We start from the raw sequence: 19,477 nt of genomic DNA on the forward strand, positions 1-19,477 counted from the left end.
CACATGTTCCGGCAGTAACACGTCCTGCTGGACATTGCGTCCATGACAACAGCACCAAAATAACAGCACACCCAGCCTCTTGCCCTCCCTCCCATCCCACTGAGATGGCTACGTGGGGAAACAGCTTGCTCTCCATATTGTACTGCCCTGGCTTGCGTATTGACTGGTCGTAGGCAGCTACGATGCACAATCCATGGTCGACTTGACCAATGGAGGCCTCACAAATGACAGAATAGACTGAAGGGGTCAAAGCTGGTGGGAATTTGTAAAAGGAAGCACCAGAGGTGGAGAGTGTGACGTGGTGTGGCTCACCCAGGCGACTGGTCCCCTTGTGACTGTTGTTCGAGGATCCAGTCAGCTCCAGTGGCACTTTCTGGGGAAGTGGGGGAGTTGTTCTATCGGGATGGCCTTCTCCCGAACCGTGCTGGGACCTATGTGGTGACGATAGTGTAAAATAGGGTTGTAGATTGGGCCCTGAAGCTTGGTGGGAGCAGGGAGGTGTCCGGGAATTTTAACAGATCCGGAGGAAATGAAAGCGTGGCATTGGAGAGTGCAGGGAAAAGTTACTAAACAGACTGTGACAGAAAATATGAACAAACATTTGCAGCACAGTTAAAATTCAACAGTGCGTGACAGGGAATGAGGAAAGGTGCAGCTGACTCATATCGTTTCCTCGTAGCCCAGTGGTTGGGGACCACTCTTAGCGCAAAGAAAGACCAATCAGGATGCTCGCTCTCCCTCCCCCTCTCAAAAAAACACGATTTCCGGGATATTATATAATTTCCGGGTGTCAGGGAGCCACTATCGATATGTGGGAGACTCCCGGAATTTCTGGGAGAGGTGGGATGTCTGCAGTAGGATATCTTAAGCAACTCTTGGATGGGTACATGGAGCTTAGGAAAATAGAGGGCAATGCAGTAGGGAAATTCTAAGCAGTTTCTAGAGTAGGTTACATGGTCAGCACAATATTGTGGGCTGAAGGGCCTGTAATGTGCTGTAGATTTCAATGGTCTATGTTAAACAGGCAGTGGTGTGAATTGAACCTGGGCTGCCTGTACCGCATAACGTTGTGCTAACTCTTTCGCCTCTTAGTTTGTGGAACGTGACGTGCTGCTGTGATGTGTTTTGAAGCTGTTCTTGCAGGTTGACGGGAGAATACTCAACTTTCCAGGTTATAAGATGCAGACATCCCACCTCTCCCGGAATTTCCGGGAGTCTCCCGCAAATTAATAGTGGCTCCCTGATGCCCGCAAACCATATACAATGTCTCAGAAATTGATTTTTTTGAGAGTGAGCGTGAGAGAACGCGCGCAAGAGAGCGAGCACAAGAGCGAGAGAGCGCGACTACAAAGAGTGAGAGAGTTCCAAAAAACGTCAGAGTGGCAGAGTGTTCCAAAAAAAATATAAAACGCACGTCACCCCACACTACACTAAAGTGTACCCCTGCCTAATAGGGGTCAAAAATACTGACAGTGTTGCTCGCTGCACTGTTTGCAACAGTGACTTTTCTATTGCCCATGGTGGGGTAAGACTGTAAAAGACATGTTGAGGGGAGTTTAACAGGTGTCATTCATTCATTAGCATAGCTAACGTTATTTAAACTCGCTGCTAAGGAGCTACTCTATTCCGGACATCCCACCTCCCCCGGAAGTCTCCCGCAAATTGATGGTGCTACCTCCTTGAAATGAGTTTTTGCAGGGTGGGATATCTGAAGATGCGTCCAAAGAACAGGTGAAAGAGGCAGGATGGCACTATGGGTGTTAATGGTCATAGTGACACAGCATGGATACAGTTCCCGTGGCCCAACTAGTCCATGCCGTCCCAGTTACCTCCATTGGGTCCATATTCCTCTCACCCCTCCACGTACCTGTCCACGTGCTTCCTAAATGATACCAGTGCACCTGCCTCGACCTCTTCCTCTGGCAAACACAGAGTACTGTGTCCAGTTCTGGTCGCCTCACTATAGGAAGGATGTGGAAGCACTGGAAAGGATGCAGAGGAGATTTACCAGGATGCTGCCTGGTTTAGAGAGTATGCATTATGATCAGAGATTAAGGGAGCTAGGACTTTACTCTCTGGAGAGAAGGAGGATGAGAGGAGACATGATAGAGGTGTACAAGCTAATAAGAGGAATAGATAGAGTGGATAGCCAGCGCCTCTTCCCCAGGGCACCACTGCTCAATACAAGAGGACATGGCTTTGAGGTAAGGGGTGGGAAGTTCAAGGGGGATCTTAGAGGAAGGTTTTTTACTCAGAGTGGTTGGTGTGTGGAATGCACTGCCTGAGTCAGTGGTGGAGGCAGATACACCAGTGAAGTTTAAGAGACTACTAGACAGGTATATGGAAGAATTTAAGGTGGGGGAGGGTATATGGGAGGCAGGGTTTAAGGGTCGGCATAACATTGTGGGCCGAAGGGCCTGTACCATTCTATGTTCAAATTGTTCATATACTCATTGCCCTCTGCTTAGGGAGAGAATTGCCCCTTCAGTTCCTTTTAAATTCTCCCCTTTCACCCTAAACCTCTACCCAGGGCTAAAAACTGTCACCATCTACCTGGTCTACATCTCTCATGATCTTAAACACTTCCATGGTCACCCCCTTGATCTCCTCTGTTTCAAGGAATGAAGACCTAGCCGAAACTTCTCCCCATAACTCAGGCCCTCTGGTCCTCAAATCTCTTCCAGTGTGGAGATGTGATATGCAGGCAGTGGTTAGTGATGTAGATTGATGAGCCAAGTGGCTTTGTTCTGTTCCTATGTCTTGTGGTGTTAAGTTTAGAGTGAAGTTCTGAATAGTAAGGGAAAGATGGAGTGGGTGGGAGTAACTTAGGTCTCCAAAATGAGCATCTCAAGACAATAGGAGGACAATAGCACAGAAACAGGCCCTTTGGCCCATCTAGCCTGTGCCAGACTGTTGTTCTGCCCGGTCCCATTGACCCTCATCTGGACCATTGATGTGGCAGAGAATGCACATAGTACAGCTCCTGCTCAGACCCTTCGGCCCACAATGTTAGTACTGAACCAACTGAATTAGAAATCAGATGGCTAAATAAACTGATCTCCTCTTCTGCCTGCAGGATGGCCATATCCTTCCATTTCCTCACATTCATGTGTCTACCTAAATGTCTCTTAAAAGACTAAAGTTTCTGCCTCCTCCATCACCTCAGGGACCCACCACAGTTTTTTTAAAAAAAACTTGCCCTTCGCATCTCCTTAGAAATTACCTCTTACCTTGAATGTATGAGGCATTTCAACCTTTGGAAAAAGCTACTCCCTGCCTACTCTATCTCTGCCTCTCATAATCTTGTAAACCTCGATCAGATCTCCCCTCAGCCTCTGGCACTCCTGAGAAAATAGCCCAAGTTTGTCCAGCCTCTCCTGCCTTCTAATCCTGGCAGCATCCTGGTAAATCTCTTCTGCTCCCTCTCCAAAGCTTCAACATCCTTTTTAAAAAAAAAACAAAACGGGGTGACCAGGACTGTATACAGTACTCCAGGCGCATCCTAACTAGAGTTTTATAAAGCTGCAACAGAACTTCCTGACTTTTGAATTGTCTTGGAAGATTTTAGTGACACAGGGCAAACTAAATTAACAAGCTTCTCATGGTGGAATTTGAGGAGTGTGGCTCAGTTTTCTGCTGAGGACGGCGTGTTATGAAAGAGATGACCGATCCAAGATAGTGCACCTGAAAAACAAAGTTCGGATAAGTGTCCTGATTCAGCTGAAGGGATGTAACCGGTGATGTGCGCTAGGGATCGGTTCCTGGCCCTCTATTGTTTACTGTTTATATTCCGACTGAAATGGAAGGCTTCCAAATTTGATAGCTGGAAGGGCAAGTAGCGATGAGGGAGTTGTGAATTCTGCAGCAGCGCTGGGCGGGACAAAACCTGACAGTTTTCCCTTTAAGAGGAAAAATGGAGTTCATGTCAGCAAATGCAAGGTCATGCACTTTGGTAAAGATAAACCCAAAGGTGGGTTATCTGGGGTGGTATGGTGGCGGGTATTCTAAATATAGGAAAATAAATTCATCTGAACGATCTAGAGATTGAAAATGAGCGTTTTGGGGTGGGGAGGGAGGTGGGTCTAGGTTTTCTAGTGCACGTGGCCAAGTGGTTAAGGTGTTCGTCTAGTGATTCGAAGGTCGCTAGTTTGAGCCTTGGCTGAGGCAACGTGTTGTGTCCTTGAGCAAGGCACTTAACCACACATTGCTCTGCGACGACACCGGTGCCAAGCTGTATGGGTCCTAATGCCCTTCCCTTGGACAACATCGGTGGCGTGGAGAGGGGAGACTTGCAGCATGGGCAACTGCTGGTCTTCCATACAACCTCACCCAGGCCTGCGCCCTGGAAACCTTCCAAGGTGCGAATACATGGTCTCATGAGACTAATGGATGTCTATATATAAAGCACCAAGGAGTCAGCAGACATTTGGAGTATTGTGTTCGCTTCTGGTTGTCTCGTTATAGGAAGGATGCGGAGGCTTTGGAGAGGGTGCAGAGGAGAGTTACTAGGTTTCAATAGGTACATTTAATGTCAGAGAAATGTGTGCAATATACAAACTGAAATTCTTTTTCTTCACAAATCCACACAGAGAAGTGCCCCTGAAGAATGAATGATAAATGTTAGAACCACAACCGCACCCCCCCCCCCGGAATGACCCCCCCCATCAGTAAAAAATCATCGGCGTCCCCCCCCCACCAAACACTCAAGCATGCAGCAAAGCAACAGTAAGCACAGACTTGCAGTACCCCAGAGGCTACTCATTCACCCAGTATTCGACAGACCACCGGTGCTCTCTCTCTCCCTAATAAGGGAAAAAGAGGTGTCCCTGTTTCACAGCGAGAGGGGAGACATAACAAAACAACTTGCTGACTTAAGGTGTTAAAAGTCTGTTGCGTCGCTTCTTCCGAGCTCTGTGTCCAAAGAACTCGGGTCTCTGGGCACATAGCCAGCTCACTGCTTTCGATCTTCCGTCTCCCACGACACTCCAGTCTTCTGTGGCAGCGCCGACCTCGAGTCCCCCCGCCTCCAGAGCCACGAAATCCCGGAACCCTGAAGGCGCATTGGTCTTCCAGGCTGCGCTCTTGGCAGGTCGAGTAGCAACCGGTCATGAGACCCCGAGAGCGGGTCTCATTCCCGCAAAGAACCGGAGTCAGTGTGTAACTCCAGGTCAGGGTCTTCAAAAGAACCCTGAAAGGGGAAAGTAGAGATATTAAAATAGAAATAGAGCTGTTTCTGAAGATGTAAGCAAAGGAGTCACCGTTATAGGGCGTCATTGTCCTCCTAAGCTCCGCCCTGGGGTGTCACTTAGACCAGAGGACATGTCTTATGGGAGATGGTTGAGCTGGGGCTTTTCTCTTTGGAGAGGAGGAGGGTGAGAGGTGACTTGATAGATTTGTATAAGATGAGAGTCAAAGAGCGAGTGGGCAACCAGAGACGTTCCCAGACCGGAAATGGCTGTTTAGAGAGGGCATAATGTTTTGGCGATTGGGGGAAAGTGTAGGGGTGATATCAGAGGTAAGTTTCTTAGAGTGGTGTGGGTGTGTGAGGAACTCCTGCCAGGGGTGGTAGTAGAGGCAGGTTCATTAAAGACACTTAAGAGTCTCCCAGATGGCCCATGGATGAAGGAAAAATGGAGGGAGGGGTTAGATTTGCGAGTAGATTAAAAGGTCGGTACAACATCGTGGGCTGAAGGGCCTGTACTGTTTCATAATTCAAGTAATTGAGACAAATGGCAGACTGGCCCTTTTTATTGCGTAGGACTTGGAGTTTGCCAATAGGTAGGGATTTGTTACAGTTGTGCAAGGTGTTGGTGAGGCCACACCTTGACCACTGTGCACTGTCTTGGTTCCTCTACTGAAATAAATGGTTTAGTCACACTGGGCGTAGTCCAAAAGAGGTTTGCCAGGCTACTTCCTGGGATGAGGGGGAGGTCCTGCCAGGAGAGGGTGGACAGTTTGGGTCTGTTTAGAAGGACAGTGACGAGCGCACAAGAACCGAAGGGAGCTTGATGGGGTAAATGTGAAGGTATTTCCAGAAGTGGGAGAGTTACAGGCACGGAGAGAATAAAAGAAAATAACATAAAAGACTTTAAAAGAATTAATTTCCACACGCCTCAGTTTTAGAGCAGAGGCTCCCAACATTTTGTTATAGGGTGAGCAGTTATTAATGGAGGGGTCTGTGCACCCCAGGTTGGGAGCCCCTGGTTTGGAAGGTGAATCACAGGAATTCCTCACCCCTGTCGGGCAGCGGGCGCTATAACATGGAACATTCCAGCACAGTTCGGACCTTGCAGCCCACGATGTTGTGCCAACCCTCTAACCTGCTCTAAGATCAATCTCACCCTTCCCTCCCACGAAGCCCTCCATTTCTCTGTCGTCCATGTGTCTATTTGATGTGCCGATCGAAACTGTGCCTATAACCGCCCCTAATGTGCGCCTCTGCCACCACCCTGGTGGCGTGTTCGACGCACCCACCCACTGCTTTGGTCTGATATTCCTTCCCCATACCCCCTGTGCCATCTTCAAAGATCTGTCTTGTTGCAGTGGAATGCCCTTAGAATTGGGTTTAATATCACTGACGTATTGGGAAATGTGTTGTTTTGCAGCAACAATACGTAAGTAATGACTATTAGTTACTAACAATAAGAAATCTGGAAAAGGAAGTCATTCAGAAAGAGTGACGTAGTGAGGTAGTGTTCAGAAGCTGAGTGTGGGTCCTCGGGCTCCTGTGCCTCCCGTCTGGTGGTACTGATGAGAAGAGGGCATTCCTGTGTACTGAGGGTCCTTCCTGGGGCGTAGTCTATCGCAGGTGTCCTCGAGGGAGCTGGCTGAGGGTACTGTATTCCGCGACCAGCTTTTCCCCGTGGCTCTGAAGAGCGAGTTGTAATGGCTCCAAAGCCGCCGAGCAGCCTTCCGCGCTGAAGCGACCTCTCCACAACCCAGGTTAACGGGCCAGAGTAGAGGTTGATCTACAGACACGAGAGGTTCCACAGATGCTGAACACACAAAATGCCGGAGGAACTCAGCAGGTCTGGCAGCATCAATGGAACTTTAATAAATAGTTAACGTTTCGGGCCAAGACCCTTCATCAGCACTGGAAAGGAAGGGGGGAGGGGGGGTCGCCAGAATAAGATGGGGGTGGGGGAAGGTGATGGGTGAAGTCAGGTGAGTGGGAAAGGTAAAGGGCTGGAAAGGAAGGAATCGGATGGGGGAGGAGAGTGGACCGTAGGAGAAAGGGAAGGGGGAGGTGATGGGCGGGCGAGAAGGGGCAAGAAACCTCAGCCGGGGAATGGAAAGTTGATGCGTGCAGTGTGGGGTCAGAGAGGTGCTCCAGAGTGTCCAGATCACAATGATGTCACCTGGGCTTGTCTCAATTATGCAAAAAAGGTGATTCGCAGCTCTGTACCCGCTTCCTGATCTAAGGATAATCATTAATGAAGTTTCTCTCATGCTCAGCCACTACAATTCAACAGTTTTGTTTATGTTTTTGTTCACCCTGACAATGGGTAAATTCATGTGCTGCTGGATGCCTTCAGTCTCCTCTCTGGAAAAGTGTGAGGTGATTGGAAAGGTTAAACTTGGGCCGAATGCAAGGTTAATGGAAGGATTCTTAGCGGGGTGGAGGAACAGGCAGGTCTTTCTGGGTCCATGTCCATAGAATCAGAATTGGGTTTAATATAATTAGTGAAATGTTTTGTGGCAGCAGTGCATTGCAATATATAAATGATAAATTACAGTAAGATTTGTATAAAATATAAACTAAGTAGTGCAAAGAGCAAAAAAAGTGAGGTATTGTACATGGGTTCATTGTCCATTCAGAAATCTAATGGTGGAGGGGAAGATGCTGTTCCTGAAACGAGTGCGTATCTTCAACATTCTGTCTTTCTCTCTTTCCCCCCTCCGCCCCCACCCCAGCCCCCCCATGATAGCAGTGAGGAGAGGGCGTGTCCTTGAGGCATCTTCTGAAGATGCTCTCGATGCTGGGCGGACTGAGTTTACAACTTTCTCCAGCTTTTTCTGATCCTGTGCAGTGATGCCTCCGGACCTGATGGCAATGGTGCCAGTTAGAATGCTCCCCACGGCAATTTGTAGAAATTTATGAGAAAGTCTTTGGTGACATACCAAATTTCCCCAAAATACTTCTGATGAAATATAGCTGCGATTTTGTAATTGTAATTGCATCATTATGTTGGACCCAGGGTAGATCTTCAGAGATGTTGATGCCCAGGAATGTGAAGTTGCTAACCCTTTCCACTGCTGATCCCTCGGTGGGGACTGGAGTGTGTTCCCTCGACTTCCCCTTCTCAAAGTCCACAATCAGATCCTTGGTCTTGCTGACATTGAGCAGAAGGTTCATCACTCACTTTGAGGTCCCTAGAGTAGCCACGCACGTTGAAAGGGTGTTAAGAAGGTACCCTCCGTGCACTGCCCTCCACTGAGTTCATGGTAGTGTCAGACCATGCCTGTTTTCATTTCTGGTTGCCCCGTTATAGGAAGGATGTGGAAGCTTTAGAATCTGCAGAGATTTACCAGGATGCTGCCTGCATTAGAGAGCATGTCCTATCAGGAAAGGTTGAGCGAGCTAGGGATTTTCTCTTTGGAGTGAAGGAGGATGAGAGGTGACTTGATAGAGGTGTACAAGATGATAGGCATAGATTGAGCGGACAGCCAGAGTTTTTGTCCAGGAAATGGCTAATATAAGGAATATAATTTCAGTAATTAAAGTATAAGGGGGATGTCAGAGGTTTGTTTTTTTAGAGGGGAGGGTGTGTGGAACGCATTGGTAGAGACAGGTACATTAGGGACATTTAAGAGACCCTTAGATAGGCAGATGGATGAAGGGAAAATGGAGGGCGATGGGAGGAGGAAGGGTTAGATTGATCTTGGAGTAGGTTTAAAAGTTGGCACAACATTGTGGGCTGAAGGGCCTGTACTATGCTGTTGTAGTGGTGGAAATTTTAACCCGTACCTTTCTCTTGCTTGATGTTACTCAGTCTTGTGCTGACTTCAGTATATATGTAAGTTGGCCACTGATGCTGCCTGGCACAGGGAACCAGGATCTGCAGGTTAAAGTACAGCCTGGGCCGGACCACAGGGAGGTTAAATAATAATTTTCCCACCAGTCAGTGGTGGTAAACAAAAACAGATACGTTACGGTTCCTAATTGGCCAACATTATTGGTCTCTCAGACGAGCTACGTATCCTCCCTGGGAACCTGTCTCTGCTGCTACATATTCCTGTCCTGGGGCACAACTGACCGGTGTGACCCAGTCTCAGATCTATTAATCTCTGCCTTAAATACACCCAAAGAATTGGAGTCCTTGGACAATGAATTCCACAGATTAACCACCCTCTGGCTAAATAAATTCCTCCTCATCTCTGTCCTAAAGAGAGATCTGTCCATTCTGAGGCTGTGCCCTCTGGTCCAAGACTCCCCCTCCCCCATGGGAAATACGTTCTCCTCACTTACCGTTCAGCCCTTTCAGCACAAGTAGCTACTTGAAGTACGGCTCCAGGGCATTGACATTTTACCATTTAAGGAGATGATAAAGACTTGTTTGTTAATTACCCAGTGAGACAAAATGGGGTGGAATTTAAACTGTGACAAGGGCACACGGAATCAAAAAAAAACTGACTGGTTTAAATGAGTGAGAAATGATCTGGCAAGCAGAATATAATGCGATCGAACTGTCCATTTTAGTGGAAAATGTTCAGGTTTGCAGTATTGACCCTTGCTTGCCTGAAGCTTAAGGAGACAATGCAGACTGGTTGGTGTTGACTCTGGATGTCCATGATATCAGTGCTTGCTGACGTTGAGTCAGAAGAACACCACCAAGGGTGGCTTCTCCAGATGGTTCACAGAACTACAACTTTTTAAGTCCTTCCAGGCATGGTTTCAGGCTGTTTCAGTGATTTGGTGCTCTGTCTCCGAGAGGTGGGGGAGGGGGGGGCGTGTTTCGTGAGGCTTCAAGCAAAGGGTGCGGGCTTCAAGCTCATGAAGCCTGTAGGGGGCACGAGCCCGTGATTGACTCCATTTCGAACCAATTAAAGTGCTGAGGAAGATTGAGATCATCGAGGTGAGTGTGGAGGGAGAGCAGGTGTTGTGCGCTGCCTACCAGCCTCTCGCATGCCACTGTTGGAGGAAGGAGGCTGCGTGTGATGGGGACTCCCTCCATACCCAATGCCCTTGGAGGAAGGAGTCTGCGTGTGATGGGGACTCCCTCCATACTCAATGCCCTTAGAGGAAGGAGTCTGCATGTGATGGGGACTCCCTCCATACTCAATGCCCTTAGAGGAAGGAGTCTGCGTGTGATGGGGACTCCCTCCATACCCAATGCCCTTGGAGGAAGGAGTCTGCGTGTGATGGGGACTCCCTCCATACCCAATGCCCTTGGAGGAAGGAGTCTGCGTGTGATGGGGACTCCCTCCATACTCAATGCCCTTGGAGGAAGGAGTCTGCGTGTGATGGGGACTCTCTCCATACTCAATGCCCTTGGAGGAAGGAGTCTGCGTGTGATGGGGACTCCCTCCATACTCAATGCCCTTGGAGGAAGGAGTCTGCGTGTGATGGGGACTCCCTCCATACCCAGTGCCCTTGGAGGAAGGAGTCTGCGTGTGATGGGGACTCCCTCCATACTCAATGCCCTTGGAGGAAGGAGTCTGCGTGTGATGGGGACTCCCTCCATACTCAATGCCCTTGGAGGAAGGAGTCTGCGTGTGATGGGGACTCCCTCCATACTCAATGCCCTTGGAGGAAGGAGTCTGCGTGTGATGGGGACTCCCTCCATACCCAATGCCCTTGGAGGAAGGAGTCTGCGTGTGATGGGGACTCCCTCCATACCCAATGCCCTTGGAGGAAGGAGTCTGCGTGTGATGGGGACTCCCTCCATACTCAATGCCCTTGGAGGAAGGAGTCTGCGTGTGATGGGGACTCCCTCCATACTCAATGCCCTTGGAGGAAGGAGTCTGTGTGTGATGGGGACTCCCTCCATACTCAATGCCCTTGGAGGAAGGAGTCTGTGTGTGATGGGGACTCCCTCCATACTCAATGCCCTTGGAGGAAGGAGTCTGCGTGTGATGGGGACTCCCTCCATACTCAATGCCCTTGGAGGAAGGAGTCTGCGTGTGATGGGGACTCCCTCCATACCCAATGCCCTTGGAGGAAGGAGTCTGCGTGTGATGGGGACTCCCTCCATACTCAGTGCCCTTGGAGGAAGGAGTCTGTGTGTGATGGGGACTCCCTCCATACTCAATGCCCTTGGAGGACTGTTCGGCAATTGGGGCCTTGGACAAGGTTTACTTGGCACAGTTTGTGGATTGGACTCTGGTTCACGTTATGATGTGTTTCTGATTACTTTTTTGTTGTTATTTTCGGCAATTTTAAACCTGGGCGGCCTGCAGACCTGACCTGAACTGAATATGCCTGGACGTTTTTGATTTATGTTTGCTTTTCGCTCTTGGTGCCAGTCGTGCATTTTTTTTTTTGCGTTTGGGTGGTGGGGGGGGGAGGTTTGATGTTTTTTTATTATGTGTCTTTTGCTTTTGCGTGCCGTTTGCATTTTTGTGTGTGTGTGTGTTGGGAGTTTGATGTTTTTCTTTGAATGGGTTCCATGGTGTTTGTGTTTCATGGCTGCTTGTGGGGAAGATGAATCTCAGGGTTGTATACTGCGTGCATGCCTTGATAATAAATGCAATTTGAATCTTTAGTGCTCAAACCAGGGCAGTACAATATGGAGAGCAGGCTGCTGCCCCTCTCCACACATCTGATGAACCTAACAGAACAACAGAGACTGATGCAGTTTGGCACTAGCGGTATCGCAGGAGTTGCCCGTCAGTGTTGAGCTCGACGTAGGACTGCCTTAGGGACTCCAGCTCCGTTTATTTTCCCCCCGGCAGGGTTTACTCCCACAGCCTTTCCCAGGACTGGGTATCGCCGCAAAGTTGCGGAGGTTTGAGATCAGAGTTTTCCTCCTCCTTTTTGCAGTATAAGCAAGGCTTGTTAACTTCCCAGAGACGCAAAATTGGGTAGGAATTTAAACTGTGACGAGAGCATAAGGAGCCAAAGAAGGTTTGAATGAGTGAACAATGATCTGGCAAATGGAATATAATGTAGGTGAAGCTGTGAATCTGTCCATCTTGGTGGAAAATGATCAGATTTGGAATAGTGAGTATTATAGGTAGTAATGCGATCACTCGAGTTGAGTGTGATGTTCTAATGGTGGGTCCTCAGCTGGCTGTAGAGGCCGATCGGGGACCCACATATTCTGCAGTGTGTGAAGGGGAGGTGGTGACTGTAGAGGCCGATCGGGGACCCACATATTCTGCAGTGTGTGAAGGGTAGGTGGTGACTGTAGAGGCCGATCGGGGATACACATATTCCGGTGCAGTGTGGGCAAGGGTAGGTGGTGACTGTAGAGGCCGATCGGGGATACACATATTCCGGTGCAGTGTGGGCAAGGGTAGGTGGTGGTTGTGGTTCGTGGTTGGGTTTTTGGTTGTTCAGTCTCTTTCACAGCTGCCACTTGTTCTCTGTGACACAGTGCAGTCGCTCTCTCGTAGCGCAGCTCCCTCGAACAGATTTGCTGCAAGTGTGTGTCTCTCTATTGAGTGCAATGTCCTCCCAGTTTTTAGATGTCATGTTGAATTTCCTCAGGCTGATTTTGATGTTATCTTTGAAGTGTTTCCTTTACCCTCCTGGGGTTCACAGACCGACCTTCACCTGGAAGTAAAGGATCTGTTTGGGGAAAACGCGAGTTTAGACATCCGAATGATTTCAGGGTGGCCTCATGCTCAGGGTAGACAGTATAAATCGTGACGATAGATAAAGATTAGCTTTAGTCCAATGTACATCAACATATGCAGAGAAATGCATTATTTGTCAACAACCAACGCAGTCAAAGGCTATGGTGGGGGCAGCCCGCAAGTAACCTACAGAGGAAGGTGAAAATCGAGGGTCAGCGTGGTGTCTCTCCTCCCTACCAGGAGTGTTGCAGAGAAGGAGCCCAAAGTATTGTTGAGGATCCCTACCGTCCATCCCACAGTCTCTTTGACTCACTACCATCAGGAAAGAGGTAGAGGAGCATCAGGACTAGGACTGTCAGACTGGGTAACAGCTTCTTCCGTCAGGCAGTGAGAGTAACGAATATGCTGTCACCACCGAGGTCTCATCACTAGGACAGTGAGCTGTTTATTGTTCACCTGCGCCGTGCGCTTTGCATGTACTTTGAATTATATTTTATTAACTTGTAATATTTTGTTATCCAATCCTGTCCTGATGAAGGGTCCTGGCCTGATACACTGGCTGTTTATTTCTCTCCATTGATGCTGCCTGATCTGCTGAGTTCCTCCGGCATTGCGTCTGTTGCTCAACGAGACGTCCGGCATCTTCAGACTCTGTTCATGTACTTAACCAAACTTCTCTTAAATATATTTGATTCTCATTGCCCTGAACGCAGTATCTGAGGAGAGCAACACACACAAAATACTGGAGGAACTCAGCAGGCCAAGCAGCGTCTATGTGGGGAGAAGAGGTATGACTGAAACCCTTCTGTACCACTGGGCCTGCTGAGTTCCTCCAGTGATTTGCGTGTGTTGCTCGGATTTCCAGCATCTGCAGATATTCCCTTTCTTGTGATTTAATTACCACTCTCCTCTCCCATTAGACTCCTTCAGCCCTGTACCTCTTCACCAATCACCTCCCAGCTTCTTGCTTCGTCCCTCCTCTCCCCCCCCCCACCTATCACCTCCCAGCTTCTTACTTCGTCCCTCCACCCCCACCCCCACAGATAAATCCCCAGGGCCAGATGGTCTGCATCCCAGAGTGCTTAAGGAAGTAGCCCAAGAAATAGTGAATGCAATAGTGATAATTTTTCAAAACTCTTTAGATTCTGGATTAGTTCCAGAGGATTGGAGGGTGGCTAATGTAACCCCGCTTTTTTAAAAAAGGAGGGAGAGAGAAACCGGGTAATTATAGTCCGGTTCGCCTAACATCGGTGGTGGGGAAAATGCTAGAGTCAGTTAGCAAAGATGTGATAACAGCACATTTGGAAAGCGGTGAAATCATCGGACAAAGTCAGTATGGATTTGTGAGAGGAAAATCATGTCTGACGAATTTCATAGAATTTTTTGAGGAGGTACCTAGTAGAGTGGATAGGGGAGAACCAGTGGATGTGGTATATTTGAATTTTCAAAGAATTGGTTGGCAGACAGGAAGCAAAGAGTGGGAATGAACGGGACCTTTTCAGAATGGCAGGCAGTGACTAGTGGGGTACCGCAAGGCTCAGTGCTGGGACCCCAGTTGTTTACAATATATATTAATGACTTAGACGAGGGAATTAAATGCAGCATCTCCAAGTTTGCGGATGACACGAAGCTGGGCGGCAGTGTTAGCTGTGAGGAGGATGCTAAAAGGATGCAGGGTGACTTGGATAGGTTAGGTGAGTGGGTAAATTCATGGCAGATGCAATTTAATGTAGATAAATGTGAGGTTATCCACTTTGGCAAGAACAGGAAAACAGATTATTATCTGAATGGTGGCCAATTAGGAAAAGGGGAGGTGCAACGAGACCTGGGTGTCATTGTACACCGGTCATTGAAAGTGGGCATGCAGGTACAGCAGGCGGTGAAAAAGGCGAATGGTATGCTGGCATTCATAGCAAGAGGATTCGAGTACAGGAGCAGGGAGGTACTACTGCAGTTGTACAAGGCCTTGGTGAGACCACACCTGGAGTATTGTGTGCAGTTTTGGTCCCCTAATCTGAAGAAAGACATTCTTGCCATAGAGGGGGTACAAATAAGGTTCACCAGATTGATTCCTGGGATGGCAGGACTTTCATATGAAGAAAGACTGGATGAACTAGGCTTATACTTGCTGGAATTTAGAAGATTGAGGGGGGATCTTATTGAAACGTATAAAATACGTATTGGACAGGCTAGATGCAGGAAGATTGTTCCCGATGTTGGGGAAGTCCAGAACGAGGGGTCACAGTTTGAGGATAAAGGGGAAGCCTTTTAGGACCGAGATGAGGAAAAACTTCCTCACACAGAGAGTGGTGAATCTGTGGAATTCTCTGCCACAGGAAAGAGTTGAGGCCAGTTCATTGGCTATATTTAAGAGGGAGTTAGATATGGCCCTTGTGGCTAAAGGGATCAGGGGGTATGGACAGAAGGCAGGTATAGGGTTCTGAGTTGGATGATCAGCCATGATCATAATAAATGGCGGCGCAGGCTTGAAGGGCCGAATGGCCTACTCCTGCACCTATTTTCTATGTTTGTACCTATCACCTCCCAGCTTCTTACTTCATCAACCTCCCCCTCCCCCGCACCCCCACCTTCCCCCTCCCTTGGTTTCGCCTATCACCTGCCAGCTTGTCTTCCTTCCCCTCCCCTACCTCCTTATTCTGGCTTCTGCCTGCTTCCTTTCCGGTCCTGATGAAGGCCCGAGCCTAAGGCGTTGATGGAGAGAGGGGGGGATGTGGGGAGAATGAAAAGGGATTCATGAAGGATGGGTGTGCCAAACGACTTGCATGCTCTCTCCCTTGGGTGCAGGAATCCGTTCTAAGCCATCGGTTGTGGTCTTGGTCATTTGCTTAACAGATTAACGAAAAGGGTTGCAGGTTATTGGAAAACTTGGACACGTGACATGCTTTCTCATCTTGTCCGTACAGTAAACACGTCATTGGTAATTCCGGGAACTTTGCATTCCTGCTGCGCTCCGTCCTGACACTCGTCCCTGCGAGCGGGAGGAGCGTCACAGCTGCCCCTCGCCACCATTCCAGGCCCCAAACAGTCCTTGCATGTGAAGTGACACTTCACCTGTGAGTCTGTCGGGGGCCATCTACCATGTCTCCTTTAGAGGTGGGGCCTGACATGGGATGTCATACCGGAGGAACATTGTATCATTTTTTTTAATGCATACATCTCTAAATGACAATAAACGAGGACTGAATGTCCTCATAATCTAATCTAATTCAAATGTAACCCGTCCTTTTTGTACAGGTCAGACATGCCCCAGAAGAGGTCCCAATGATCCAGAAATCTGAATCCCTGCTCCCCTGCTCCAATCCCTCAGCCACGCATTTATCCTCCACTTCATAAACACCAACTGTTTAACCATTTCCTTAGTTGCTGTCTGACTTGCTGAGCTCCTCCAGCATTTTGTGTGTTGCAAGGGATTTGGCATGGACTTTCGCTGTGTTTGGGTGTGAAGTGATCTTGAGAAACTCCATGGGTCAGGCAGCATCTGTAGAGGGAAATGGTCAATGTTTCAAGTTGAGACTCCTGCCTTGGAGCCCATTTCCTTCCATCGAAGGAGAGACGTCTCAGATGCCCTGCCCCGGAGGCGGAGAGAGATCGGAGATTAGTGACTAGAAGTCAATTCCAGTGCCCTTTGTAAGAAATTCTGTGCGTTCTGCTTGTGGGTTCCTCCCGCAGTCCAAAGACCTACCTGTTAGTAGGTTAATTGGTCACTGTAAATTGTCCCGTGTTTAGGCTAGAGTTAGAGAGGTGGGTCACTGGCTGGTGTGGCTCGTTGGTGCAGAAGGGCTGGTTCTGTGCTTTGTCAGTAAGTAGGTAACCCTCTTGGAGTAGCCAGCCCCGAAAACTGACCCCACTCCTGGCACAGTGGCCATCAGTCTGGGTGTGAGCACTTTTCTTTTCCTCTGCCTTCCCTTGCTGAAGATAGAATTACTCCTGAGGGATTCCTTGCCCTGCAGCTAACACTTGTGTTGATCCAAGTGCTTCTGTTTTCTGTATTTTTCAGTGTTGTCGATGAACAGCTCTGGTGCAACTCCAACAATGATGAATTCAAGCCTAACTACTGGACTTCCTTCCACCACCATAGCTACTAGTACAGCTATCAATAGCACCCCCTCTGCAAGTACTCCATCAGAGAAGGAGGCTGTCTCATCTGTAATGTCATTGCACTCGCAGAATACCACAGTGGCCTTGGGGAACACTTCTTCATCCTCAGAAAAAGCGACTGCTTCAGAGGATTCAGCAAAGTCTTCTACACCACCCACAATGAATACAGCCGCTCCCTCAGCAAATGCATCGACTTCCTCTGCCATAATGTCCTCAGAAAATGCAACCATCTCTACAACACCATTCTCAACAGAGAATACAACAAGCCTCTCTGCAACATCGTCCACAATGGCGAATGCAATGAGTTCCCCTACAATGCCATCCACAACGGAGAATGTCTCTGTTACCTCAGAGAATGTGACGAGTCCCTCTACAACACCTTCCCCAACACTGACTGTGACAATCAGCTCTGAGAATGTAACGGGTCCCTCTACGACACCGTCCACAGTGGGGAACACGACTGTTCTCTCAGAGAATGTGACGAGTCCCTCTACAACACCGTCCGCAGCGGGGAATACCACTGTTACCTCAGAGAATGCGACGAGTCCCTTTACAACACCTTCCCCAACACTGACTGTGACAATTAGCTCTGAGAATGTAACGGGTCCCTCTACGACACCGTCCGCAGCGGGGAACACGACTGTTACCTCAGAGAATGTAACGAGTCCCTCTACAACACCGTCTGCAGCAGAAAACACGACTGTTACCTCAGAGAATGTAACGAGTCCCTCTACAACACCGTCTGCAGCAGAAAACATGACTGTTACCTCAGAGAATGTGACGACTTCCTTTACAACACCTTCCCCAACACTGACTGTGACAATCAGCTCTGAGAATGTAACGAGTCCCTCTACAACACCGTCTGCAGCAGAAAACATGACTGTTACCTCAGAGAATGCGACGAGTCCCTCTACAACACCGTCCGCAGCGGGGAACACAACTGTTACCTCAGAGAATGCGACGAGTCCCTCTACAACACCGTCCGCAGCGGGGAATACCACTGTTCCCTCAGAGAATGCGACGAGTCCCTCTACAACACCGTCCGCAGCGGGGAATACCACTGTTACCTCAGAGAATGCGACGAGTCCCTCTACAACACCGTCCGCAGCGGGGAACACGACTGTTACCTCAGAGAATGCGACGAGTCCCTCTACAACACCGTCCGCAGCGGGGAATACCACTGTTCCCTCAGAGAATGCGACGAGTCCCTTTACAACACCGTCCACAGCGGGGAACACGACTGTTACCTCAGAGAATGCGACGAGTCCCTTTACAACACCGTCCACAGCGGGGAATACCACTGTTACCTCAGAGAATGCGACGAGTCCTTCTACAACACCGTCCGCAGCGGGGAACACGACTGTTACCTCAGAGAATGCGACGAGTCCCTCTACAACACCGTCCGCAGCGGGGAATACCACTGTTCCCTCAGAGAATGCGACGAGTCCCTCTACAACACCGTCCACAGCGGGGAACACGACTGTTACCTCAGAGAATGCGACGAGTCCCTCTACAACACCGTCCGCAGCGGGGAACACGACTGTTACCTCAGAGAATGTGACGAGTCCCTCTACAACACCGTCTGCAGCAGAAAACATGACTGTTACCTCAGAGAATGTAACGAGTCCCTCTACAACACCGTCTGTGACAGTGAATGCAACTGTTCCAGCCAGCTCTGGAACCAGTGGAACCTCCTTTACCACCACGGTCAGACCTAGCACAACGTCGCAGTCAGCTAATACATCTGGGGCCTCGAGCACGCTGTCCACTCACAGCACTTCTGGGTCTGTCAGTACCTCAGGGTCACACGTTTCTTCCTCTGTTTCGAACGGTACAATGATCCCAGGGACTGCCTCAACGGCGAACACCATGGCTGCCTTAAACGTGTCCACTCAGTCAGCCACTTCGAACGCAGCCACCTCCGGCCCGTCCACGACGAGCAAATCAGTCACGCACCCCGTGATGAACAGCACCACTTATCCTAGCTCATTGCAGCCCACCTTTAACACCAGCTTTAGCCCAGTGACAAAGGGGTCCACACTTCAGTCTACCAGCAGCACTCTTCCAACCACCATCACAGCGTCCTCTCTGAAGACCAGCCAGAATCCTCTCCCTACAGCAGTGGCAGCACCTAACTTCGATATCTCCTTCAGAATTTTGAATGAGGTATTTACTGAGAGCCTGAATGAGCCAAGCTCCAAAGAGTACAAGATCTTGAGCGAAAGAGTAGTGGGAGCGGTAAGTCCAAAATGGCAGTACTTAAATTGCATGGATTGACAAATATGTTGCCTGGCTCCCCCCAAGCCCTCCCCTTTAGAGAATCTGCATTGCTTGTTAGTCAAATTCAAAGTAAATTTATTATCACAGTATGTATATATTACCATATAGTACATACATTACCATAAACTACCACAGACACCCCACCCTGCAAAAACTCATTTCAGGGAGGCAGCACCATCAATTTGCAGGAGACTGCAGAAACTTCTGGGAGAGGTGGGATGTCTGCAATAGAGTAGCTCCTTAGCAGCTAGCCAGCTAGTTTAAATAACGTTAGCTATGCTAATGAACGAATGACACCTGTTAAACTCACCTCAACATGTCTTTTACAGTCTTAACC

At 48.9% G+C, this 19,477-nt stretch overlaps 1 protein-coding gene across 1 annotated transcript in view; it reads left to right on the forward strand.

Moving 5' to 3' along the window:
• The window catches only part of LOC134342998 (mucin-2-like), a 62,242-nt gene that overhangs the window by 7,974 nt on the left and 34,791 nt on the right, over positions 1-19,477 (forward strand). The window contains exon 2 of the mRNA XM_063041781.1: positions 16,760-19,098. Within this exon, the coding sequence (XP_062897851.1) occupies positions 16,760-19,098 (2,339 nt within the window). The remainder of the gene's footprint in view (positions 1-16,759; positions 19,099-19,477) is intronic.

This window comes from Mobula hypostoma, chromosome 2, assembly GCF_963921235.1.
Source record: "Mobula hypostoma chromosome 2, sMobHyp1.1, whole genome shotgun sequence".
Classification (NCBI taxonomy): Eukaryota; Metazoa; Chordata; class Chondrichthyes; order Myliobatiformes; family Myliobatidae; genus Mobula; species Mobula hypostoma.